Source organism: Austrofundulus limnaeus, unplaced genomic scaffold (genome assembly GCF_001266775.1).
Source record: "Austrofundulus limnaeus strain Quisiro unplaced genomic scaffold, Austrofundulus_limnaeus-1.0 Scaffold12, whole genome shotgun sequence".
In the NCBI taxonomy this organism is placed as follows: Eukaryota; Metazoa; Chordata; class Actinopteri; order Cyprinodontiformes; family Rivulidae; genus Austrofundulus; species Austrofundulus limnaeus.
In genome coordinates, this window is record NW_013952414.1 from 3,347,786 (window position 1) to 3,359,244 (window position 11,459).

An 11,459-nucleotide genomic window follows, 5' to 3' on the forward strand; every position below is an offset into this window, starting at 1 on the left:
ACTTAAAGACACGTCCCAGGGGCGTTTCTGGTCCCAAAAGGTGTTTCTGGTCCCCACCTGTCGTTTTGCTCCTCAGCATGGCTTTCTAAAAACGCTGCAGGATTTCTCAAACATGCATGAATGAGTCAAAGCAAGGCTTTGGGCATGTTTTTTATGAGAGTATAACATTATAACATGACATAAAACTCAAAAAAGTTGATTTTACTTGATATTGCCCCTTTAAACCATATAGTGTGACAGGGCCTTTAAGTCAACACCAATAGGATTAATTTAACACTGTCAAATTTGCTGTGAACAGCACAATTTCCACAAAAGAGAAGAAAAATGAAGCTAAATTTCTCATTTCTCATCCTAAATCCTGCAAAGAAAAAAGATTTAAAGACAAGATCCAGTGGTACTGTAATTCTGATAAAGTTTGACCAAAGTTTGTACTGAAACTTTACAAATCCTGAGAACTTGTGATAAAATACACAGTGTATATCATATTTAGAGAGCTAAATATGCTCAGAACATGCTTACCATTAGATTCACCAACAAGATTGGCATGAGAAGAACAAACTGCACAAAAATGATGTATGTCAAGATGCCGAACGGAAGCCGATTGTTCAGGAAAGCATCCAGGAAGTTGTTYTGGTAGTTCAGCTCCCCGACCATCATCACAAAGGTTTGTATCACAGAGAGCGGCACGCTATTATACTCTTTCTAAAGATGACAGCAGAGAGCCAGCGTACAACTGCAGGTCAGTGAAAAGAACTGGGAACAATWAAACAATTCATCAAGTTCCTTTGTACTACTAATATTTTCTCTTACGTGGTTGAGCATGAGAGCATAGAAGGCCAAACTGAACGCCAGCATCAGGTACAAAAACAGCATCACAATTCGGACTAATGTTTTCATGATCTCCCCAAACATAACAACATAGATGCCGACTCCCTCAAACCTGCAGAAAGAAGGGGATTAAGCTGACTCAGAAACAGGAAGCAGACACGATGCTGAAAACGAGAGTTGAAGTCGGAGTGAGCATACCTTTGGAGATAAAGCAGAAATCCGATCCAGGAGTTTAAAACTGCCATTGCTCCTGCTTGCCAGTGCAAAGAGCCGTCTGCGTTGAGGAGGAGGGGGATGATGAATAGAAGAGAGAAGATGGCTGAAGTCCAATCACAATGGTTGGAATAATCCCTGAAGTAATTCCAGCGCTTTTATGTGACAAGAAAAGACAAGAAACACAAACAAATCAAACTAAGAAGACCAAAAGGATAATAAATGTGTCCAAACTTATAAGCAAATAATGCATTCCATGACAGTTTTCTTGATGCTCAGGCTCCGCCCACTCCCAATTATCTACTCATGTTTCTTACTGCTGGAAAAAATAAATGTTATACATATGCGTCTTGCTGCGCATGTGTGATCAATAAATTTGTGATCTATTTAGTGGGTCTAACAGCCAAATCATGAACCCACATTCATCTGAGCTGATTTAAAGCTGGCTTGAATTAGCCGCCCTGTTTAAATGTGACTTGACATTTGTGCAACCAATTAAGCTTATTTACAAATTCAAGGCATTTTCAAGTGCAACTTACACCTGATATCCTGGATGTATAAATCCTACATTTGTGCAATGGGCCCCAGGTGAAATTGCAATCTAAACCATTATGATTCATTTAAATTAATGCTGTTGATCAGACTTTTGCATGACTTGTCTCAGGAATGTTGTAAGAGTGAAGACACAGCTGTGAATTTTTAGCTTCCTGAGACTGTTTATTTAGTTTGAAGAGTTGAGCTACATTTATGACCCGCTGTTAGACAGGTGCGATTAGATAGATAAACTGGAGGTGACGCCTGGCTAGAGAACAGGAGGTTGTACATAGCCATATGTCAGGAGGTCACACTCAGCTTGTTTAAAGTGCCTGTGACATATATTTATGAAATACAAAAAATCAAAGAAAACATCTTTATATTTAAGAAACGTGGTATAATACACATGATTTTACCCATTATGTCCCAAAATTGACACATTTTCTTTTGAACTTCGCTCAGACAAAGTGAAACAGGAAGTGACATCAAAGGGGAACTCTTCAAAAAATAAAACTCTGGTTTTTGTTCATTAAACATTATTGTTTGAACTCTGACTCTCCCTCATGTCTCTATTATAGTAATTAAAATAATCTAAAGAAACATCAGGTTCTTCTCTACAGTCTGTGTCGTCGGCCTTTGTAGCAGTGCTCTGTTCACGTTCAGACATTCCCCTTTGACATCACTTCCTGTTATTTCACATGTGAATATCTCAACAAGTGTTCATCTCAGCAACATTAAATCTTTTTTACAATATGCTGTCAATGTTACCTTTCCAAAAATATATTCATATTTATTACAAAAAATTGATGTCACAGGCACTTTAAAGGGCTTGGAAGCTGATAACTGTATGCAAGTCTGTAAATGAACTCCTTGCTGCAAGTAAAATAGAGCTCAGTCTCCAGATCTACAGCCTTTTTGTCAAACCTTGTGTTGAGTGTCTTGATAATCAATTCATCCAACACTTGTACGTCTGATTTCTGAGGAAATTTTGGTGGCCACAGCAGCTATTTTGTGTATTTTAATTNCTTTAAAGGGCTTGGAAGCTGATAACTGTATGCAAGTCTGTAAATGAACTCCTTGCTGCAAGTAAAATAGAGCTCAGTCTCCAGATCTGCAGCCTTTTTGTCAAACCTTGTGTCGAGTGTCTTGATAATCAATTCATCCAACACTTGTACGTCTGATTTCTGAGGAAATTTTGGTGGCCACAGCAGCTATTTTGTGTATTTTAATTAATAAATAAATATTTCTTTGAGCTCCTTGTGTTCCACTTGGGTTCTGTTTAATTCACCTCCAGATTGTGACAGTGTTACAGTGACACTCTGACTGGAACCATTCAACAGTTCCTACAAACCTGAATCTGAAAGCATGCACAACACAGGACTGCAAGTGTTCCCACAAAATAAAAGAGGGTAGATCTGCTGCTGATCACATTCAGTTGCACATTACCTGTTGCGATATCTGCACCACTTCTTTTGCTATTGAGTAGATGTTCATGACCAAGACCATCACCATGCAGAAGGACAAAAAGACACTTTGCTGTGAAAATGAGAACGATGTCAGAATTTCATCCACTGAGGAAACTCTAGATTAGAATTACAGTCAAGCCTTAAATAGTTTGGTGTTAAATACTGTCTGTGTGCTATTTGCTGAGTCAGCACCTCTCTGAAAGATATGGACACCATCTTGATTTCTGGCTCCTCTGTCGATGTGGAATTCAAAGAAGGTCTTAGATTTACTATCAGGTGAGTTAGAGGCAACAACCCCAACAGGTACAAAAACATGTTGAGCAGGTGAGCCTTGCTCCCGTAAGCAACCCTGTTGGTGGGGAAGAGAATGAGACAACATTCAAATCCAAACCAAACTCTGTCAGGTAAAGATTTTTTAAAAAGAGGCTGTTATCATCATGGAAACACACCACTTCATGGCCAGGTACTTTTTGCAGACGGGGTGATTGAGYAGCTCGATTCGGTTGTACTGCACCATCGCCTGCAGAATAATGGCGAATGTAAAAGATCTCGTCAGATTACTATTTGTTTGAAAACTCACTTGTTTACATTTGCTTTTWATTCAAGTTCAGTTTGAGTTACATTGGAAATTTGGAATTGGGTCTTATTTGTTTTTAGCCTTTTTATTCTGTTCTCTTAATTTTACTGTATGCCTTTTCCTTCCTTGTGAAGCACTTTGGTCAACACTGTTATCTCTAATCGATCGATCGATCGATCGATTGATTGATTGATTAATTGATTGATTGATATGTTTGCCTAAAAAACAAAATTGTTTGGTGAAATTCTTAGCTCCTTTTTAATATATAAAAAGAATAAACATAACACAGTTTAGCTTTTGGTTAACAATTTATAAAATCCTTAAGGAATTGGTGGACTTGATCCCTTATGAAGGATTTGTTTGCAAATTAAAGTTGTTCTGTATTCCACTCACTTCCCAGTATAGTTGGTGAAATTATTCCAAATGAATGCACTCTACTGGAACAGTTCTGCAATTGCACTGCCCTTTATTAAAGCTTGGTTTATAGTTCGGTCAATTTCTTGCAGTAAAGCTGTATTTAATAGATTGTCCACTGCTTTAAAAAGCAGTGATCATCCGTTTATACAGTATGTGTGATAAAGACAATGAATGAACCTGTATCCAATTCAGTTGAATTGAAAAATACTTTATTGATCCCAGAGAGAAATTAGAAACTTAGATTGATAAATAGATTAGAATAGATTAGATAAATAAATTGTATGGAACTTAAACATCGTTTACTAAATCAGTGGCTTGTTCATGGAGGAAGACTTTTGCTACAGATAGTACAAAACATAAAACATAACAAACATAAATGCTTTTTTTCTTAAGCGATGGGTCACCTTCTGAAAATAACATGACATGATGAATCCAGGTGGATAAGAAAAACAATTATTTTAAACAGGCAAACCCTGAGTGGTTATGTTGACAAAACCTAAATCAGTAGACAACATGTGATTAATGTCTAATCAGAAATATATAGTCTTAATTTTACTGCACCAAAGTTATATTTAAAAGAAGAAACCAGTGCTTACATTGACCGCAGCGAGTGGCTGAAACTTATAGGTCGTATCTGTTAGCTTCTTTGATGAAATGGGAGCCTGGAGCCACCTGAAATTATATTCAATCTACACCAAACAAAAATTAGTTTAACTTTTTTTTCTGGATACATGGTAATAAACAGTTTGATGCGCTGATTGTGAAAATGAAAGACGTATTACGTGGTAATCTGGGCTGTTGTGGTCGTCATCGGACTCCCTCACGCATCGGTCCAGCAGATGCTGCAGAAAAAAGTGGGACATAACAGCGGCAGAGCTTTAAGTCTTATCTCAGTCAAAACAGGTTTCATAACAGAAAACCAAAGAGAGACGACTTATGATGACTACACAAGGATTTATGATGTTATTTTTTTTTTTTTGATAGAACCTTGCAGGTCTCAGGCAGAAACTCAATCATGTCCAGGATAGGGCATCGCTGATCGGAGTCGTGAACAAACAGCCTCAAAGCCTCGTCACATCTGAAAGAAGAGAAAAATGATTTCATATTTTCTTAAGAAAAGACACAACTTAAAGTCTTTTAAGCAAAACAAATGACTTAAAAGCAAAACAGTTTAGGAAATAAAATGCTAATTCTCAAATTTCAGAAGTTTCAGATTGCACTGGTTTTGTTTTTGTTAGGGTCGTGGCTTGCGTCAGTGGCACACCTCTCACTGTCGATCACTGTGTTCACCACGTCTTTCCGCCCGTTTTGCAGAGCTTCGTGCAGGAATGAAGTCTGATTCTTGCTCAGGACGAACTCTGCCCCCCTGACCAGCATCAGCCTGACTGCAGCCACGTGTCCCGCTCTGGCAGCGATGTGGAGTGCCGTGTTCTGCCAGGTTCACATTATAAAATAAAGTTTGCATTTTCATACTATTAAAAAAATGTTCTTTTACACAGGCAAACACTGAGTTAACATGTTTAAACTCTACCACTAAAAAGTAAACCTTGGTTAAAAATACAAGACATGCATGAGATCATTAATTATGACGTAATTTTTTAATGATTATTTACCCCATCCTCATCAGTTTTATCCAGTAACTTGATATTGGCTGCCAGTAAGATGTCCATAGTTTGTGTGTATCCTTCAGATGCCGCATGGTGCAGACAAGTCCACCCTCTGTAATCACTGTCAAAGGTTTCACAGGTATATATTACACTGCGGGTGTGTAAGTATGAGCCAAATGAAATGCAATAAGATGTACACGTGTGCATGTTTGCATGTTTTCAGTAGCAGCCCTTTTGAGATCTACCTGTGGAAAAGAGCTCCTTTGCGCAGCAGCAGCTGGACCACTTTGGTGTGTCCACCTTTCGAAGCCAAATGCAGCGGCGTCAGGCCCCGCTCGTCGCCTTCGTTTAGCAGACGAGAGTCTGTGATCGTCTCCAGTAACCTGTGGCAGGTATTGATGCGGCCGTACCTTCAAGAGGAGAGATTCATTTAGGGAGGAATAACTTACTGAATAAACTCACAGCAATCATCCGTCTGTTTACTTGGTATCTTAAAGATTCATTTAGATTTGAAATGGGGTTCTGTGAAGGGTTTATGAACAGCTGATATCTTACCTGTTGTCCACAGCTATAGGAAAAATGTTAGGATTTGTTTTTTGTTTCTTTTAAGAGTACCCAAAGACAACTTAAACTGATGAGGAAAACAGGACAAAGACAAAAATGGTAAAAGGTAAGTGAGTTTATTGTACAGTGAATTGGTCCAGGTTTCTTTGCTGAAAAGGGGGGAAAAAGAGTTTAGGATGATGTTCTCAGGTAAGTGTTTGAAGTTGTTGAATGTGTTAATTGTTGATCCAGGCGAGGAGGCTGACAAGGATGAGGAGGTTTGTAGAGGTTTTTTGTTAGGAATCCAGCACAGGTAATTTCCAATTGTGTCTTGCAGATTTCCGTGAAAGAGAGAGAGACAGGGCGGAGGACAACGAATCACTTCGATCTTGGAGTGAAAAAACCAACAGTCTGGACGAGGACCAAACGTGGAGTCACCAGGAGGATCAGGACAGTCCAGCCTGAACACAAGGTAGGTGTAGAAAAAATACAACAATGGTTAAATAGGTTTTCTCAAAGAATTAAACTGAGGCTGTCTTAAACAGTACCATGGGCAACTGAATAATTCAGCGTCGGATGGATCTCAGAAGGTGACTGAAATACTCTCAGGCTTAATTAGAGCAGACCATGCACAGGTGAGTCCATCCAGTCTCCGCCCACCGAACTCTCAGTGAACTGCAAAACAATTAGTCAGGAACAGCAGCAGCAAACCTACACAAAACCCTCCCCTCAAAATCGCCTCCAGGCGATCTAAAAGTGTTTTTCAGGGTGATCTCTAAAAAAATCACTAATTAAAGAAGGATCCAAAATGTAAGATCTTGGGATCCAACTCCTCTCCTCGGGACCATACCCCTCCCAGTTGACTAAAAACTGGAGTCCCCGGCCTCTACGAGGAACATTTAGAATTCGTCGAACAGTGTATGCAGGGTGGTCATCAATGAGGCAGGGGGCAGGAGGGAGGCTAGAAGGTGGTTTTAATGGACTCTCGACAAAAACTTTCAGCTGGGACATGTGGAATGTGGGTTGGATACGCATAGAGCTAGGGAGTTGAAGCTTAACAGAGGTGGGATTGACGATCTTAGTAATGGGGTAAGGGCCAATGAATCTGGGTGCCAATTTCTTGGACTGCTCCTTTAAGGGGATGTTACGTGTGGATAGCCATACCTTTTGTCCCACCCCATACTGAGGAGTAGGGGTCCGGTGTTTGTCTGCCAACCTCCTGTTTTGTTCTTTTGTCCTGAGCAGAGCCTCCTTTGTCTGTCTCCATGCTCATCGGCACCTCTGAAGATGATGTTGCACAGATGGAACTGTGATCTCCGACTCTTGACTGGGAAATAAGGGAGGAAGGAAACCCACAGAAGCTTCAAAAGGAGAGAGACCTGTGGCGGCAGACGCATGAGTATTAATGGCATATTCAATCCAAGGCAAGTATGAAGACCAGGATGATGGATTTTGATTGGCCACACAGCGAAGGACATCTTTCAGTTCTTGATTACTTCTTTCAGTTTGGCCATTGGATTGTGGGTGAAACCCAGAGGAGAGACTTACAGAGGCACCGAGGGCTTGACAGAAAGCCTTCCAGACTTGAGAGATAAATTGTGGTCCACGGTTAGAGACCACATCATTGGGGATCCCGTGGAGACGAAAAACATGATTAATCATTAACTGAGTAGTTTCGAAGGCAGTAGGGAGTTTTGTAAGTGGCACAAAATGGGCGGTCTTAGAAAAACGATCAGCTGTAGTGGGGATGACTGTATTACCTCCGGATGGTGGGAGTCCAGTAATGAAATCCAGGGCAATGTGTGACCATGGTCTTCCTGGGGTGGATAGAGGATGAAGGAGTCCAGCAGGAGGTCTGTGAGCATTTTTGTACTGGGCACAAATAGAACATGCTGAAACAGACTCCTTAACATCATGATAAAGAGTAGGCCACCAGAAATTTCTCTTGGTTAAGGTAAGCATTCTATTAATCCCAGGGTGACAAGAGAACATAGCCATATGCAGCCATGTTAGCACTTTGGACCTCATGGTAGAGGGAAAAACAGACGATTTTGAGGACCAGTACCTGGATCGGGTTCAGTAAGTTGGGCGGCACGAACCTCCTCTTCGATCTCCCAGCGCATGGCTCTAATGGGAACAGATGATGGTAGAATCCTCTCCTCAGACTTGGAACTGTTGGAAAGTGAGAACTGTCGGGATATTGAGTCAGGCTTAATGTTCTTAAACCAGGCTCATAAGTGATGGTGAAATTGAACCKTGAAAAAAAAGTGGCCAACGAGCTTGACGTAAATGACAAAAATGAAAAAAGGGAACCTCAGCACCCTCCAACCAGTGCCTCCACTCTTCAAGTGCCATTTTAATGGCTAAGAGTTCCTTGTGACACACATCATAGTTGGCTTCAGCTGGAGATAGACGACGAGAAAAAAAGCACATGGATGGGTCTTATCATCCTCAATAGATCTCTGAGAAAGAACTGCACCAACTCCAGAGTCAGATGCATCGACTTCGACAATAAACTGCAAGTTGGGATCTGGGTGAATGAGTATGGGTGCCGAGGTAAACAATCTTTTAAGCTCACCAAAGTCATCTTCAGCACTGGAGTCCCATGCAAATCTCTGGAGTGTGGAGGTGAGTCTGGTCAAGGGGGGCGCAACATGACTGTAGTTGCGAATGAAACGTCTGTAAAAATTTGCAAAGCCTAAAAAAATGTTGAAGCTGTTTTCTATCCTTAGGTGTAGGCCATTCTTCCACAGCTCTTACTTTCCTAGGATCGGTCCTCACCTGCCCTCTCTCAAAAATCAGTCCCAAAAATTTTATAGAAGAAACTCAGAACTCACACTTTTCCACCTTGACGAAAAGTTGATTTTCCATGAAGTGTTGGAGAAAAGTCCGCACATGCTGTTGGTGCTGCTGGGGGTCCTGGGAAAAAATCAGAATGTCGTCCAGGTATACAAAAACAGATACATTCAGAAAGTCTCTTAATACGTCATTCACCAAAGCCTGGAATACAGCAGGGGTGATGGTGAGGCCAAATGGCATAACTAGGTACTCAAAATGGCCTAGTGGGGTCCGAAAAGCTGTTTTCCATTCATCCCCTTCTCGAATGCGTACCAGATGGTAGGCGTTGCGTAGGTCAAGCTTAGAAAAAATGGTGGCTCCCTGGAGGTGTTCATACACAGAATCGATCAGAGGAAGGGGGATACTTGTTCTTAATCGTGATCTTGTTTAAGCTTCTGTAATCAATACATGGCCGTAAGGACCCATCTTTCTTTGAAACAAAGAAAAAACCTGTTCCAACAGGAGAAGTGGATGGTCTGATGATACCAGAGGCCAAAGATAATTCTATATACTCACGCATCGACTCTCTCTCTCCGGGCCAGAAAGTTTGAACGATCTGCTGGAAGGGAGTGGAGAACCTGGGAGGAGATCTATGGCACAATCATAAGGCCTGTGAAGGGGCAAAGAAAGAGCCTTATCTTTGCTAAAAACAGGAGCCAGGTCATGATAACAGGTGGGAATGGAGGACAGATCAATATTTTCACAAGGGGCTGCTGGAGAAACAGGTGATACTGCAGCCTTTAAACACTGGTTAGAACAGAACTCACTCCATCTCTCAATGTGGCCTTTACTCCAGTTGATGGTGGGATTGTGTTTACAGAGCCACGGAAACCCCAGAATGATTTGAGCTCTTGCAGATTGGAACACGAAAAACTCACCCAGTTCGTGGTGGTTACCAGAAATGACAATATGGAGTTGTGAGATCTTGTGGGAGATAGAAGATATGTGTTCTCCGGTGAGGGCAGCCATGGATATGGGGTGTGGAAGCTCTTCAGGGGAAATAGACAGTTGATCCACCAGGGTCCAGCTGATCAATGATTGTTCAGCGCCTGAATCTATTAAAATATCARCAGGTAGATTAATGTTTTTGACACAAATCATAGCAGGTAAAGTTAAAGAGTTCTCAGGAGGTGAAGAGGCTGCACCCACCAATATCTCCTGTTCTACTGGTGGGCACGGCCTTTTAGCCATACTGGGCATGTAGCAATGAGATGTCCCTTTTTGCTGCAGTATAAACATTCTCCAGCTTTGAATCGGCATTGTCTCTCTTCAGGGGACAGACGGGCACAGCCGATTTGCATTGGTTCTGGCTCAGAATTAGATGCTGGAACGGAGCTCACAGAATTGTTTACGGGGACAGGAAATAGAGGGGGACTGGAAACCCAAGAATTCTTGGAGCTGTAGTTCTTTTCTCGCCTTCTCTCATGGAGGCGGTTATCGAAACGAATAGCAAGGTTTATTAATTCATTCAAGGTTTCAGGTTCGTCTCTAGTGGAGAGTTGATCTTTWATTTTGTCAGAAAGTGCATTAGAAAAAATACCTCGGAGGGCGGGCTCGTCCCATCTCGTCTCCTGGGCAACAATGGTGAAGTGAATGGAAAACTCCGCAACAAATTGGTTCCCTTGTCGAAGCGAAAGGAGCATCTTAGCTGCTGTTTCCTGGTGGAGAGGATGGTCACAAACAAGTTGAAAATCTCTCATGAAATTGTCAAATGGAATCTGATTTATGTTTCTATCTCGGAAGTATGCATGAGCCCAACGGAGTGCATCTCCCTGGACTGCGGAGATGACGAAGGTAATGCGGGCAGAATCTGATGTAAACATTACGGGGGATCTGTTAAATGCCAGGGAACATTGTAAAGAAAACCCCCCGAATCGATCAGGGTTACCATCGAAAAACTGGCTTGGCTTGATATCCAGCTCTCTGGAGGAAACGGGTGGTGGTGAAGACGTGGTAACTGTAGGAGGAGGAGCTGCAGGACTGGGAGACAACAAGGTATTCATCTTTTTATCAAGAGAAAAAAATCATACTTCATAATTTATCCATATTGGAGGAGAGAGTCTTTTGTTGTTCTAAAACCTGTTGCAAATTTTGGTCATTTTTAGAGATTCATCTATCTTGGGCAGCTGAGGACTGCAAGACCTGTTCCCCCTCAGTTAAGTTTGGAGTACTTATGATGGCTGGATTATTCTGTTAGGATTTGTTTTTTGTTTCTTTTAAGAGTACCCAAAGACAACTTAAACTGACGAGGAAAACAGGACAAAGACAAAAACGGTAAAAGGTATCTGTGTTTATTTTCCTTAGTTTTCTAGTGTTTTCAGTGTTCCTCTGTGTTTCTTTTTTTTTCTTTTTTATTTTTTTGGTTGGCCTCCCTTCTCCCCTTATAGCCATCCTCTCCACACCATTATGATTTTTTTTTGTGAAGAGAAAATAGAG

General features: G+C 41.3%; 1 protein-coding gene across 1 annotated transcript in view; it reads right to left on the reverse strand.

The window, feature by feature from the left end:
• The window catches only part of trpa1b (transient receptor potential cation channel, subfamily A, member 1b), a 40,068-nt gene that overhangs the window by 4,600 nt on the left and 24,009 nt on the right, over positions 1-11,459 (reverse strand). Inside the window, exons 13-24 of the mRNA XM_014002326.1 lie at positions 5,888-6,052; positions 5,649-5,763; positions 5,300-5,466; positions 5,023-5,113; positions 4,818-4,877; positions 4,632-4,724; positions 3,491-3,561; positions 3,234-3,390; positions 3,022-3,111; positions 1,027-1,196; positions 811-940; positions 520-702 (exon numbers count right to left, since the gene is read on the reverse strand). Of these exons, the coding sequence (XP_013857780.1) occupies positions 520-702; positions 811-940; positions 1,027-1,196; positions 3,022-3,111; positions 3,234-3,390; positions 3,491-3,561; positions 4,632-4,724; positions 4,818-4,877; positions 5,023-5,113; positions 5,300-5,466; positions 5,649-5,763; positions 5,888-6,052 (1,492 nt within the window). The remainder of the gene's footprint in view (positions 1-519; positions 703-810; positions 941-1,026; positions 1,197-3,021; positions 3,112-3,233; positions 3,391-3,490; positions 3,562-4,631; positions 4,725-4,817; positions 4,878-5,022; positions 5,114-5,299; positions 5,467-5,648; positions 5,764-5,887; positions 6,053-11,459) is intronic.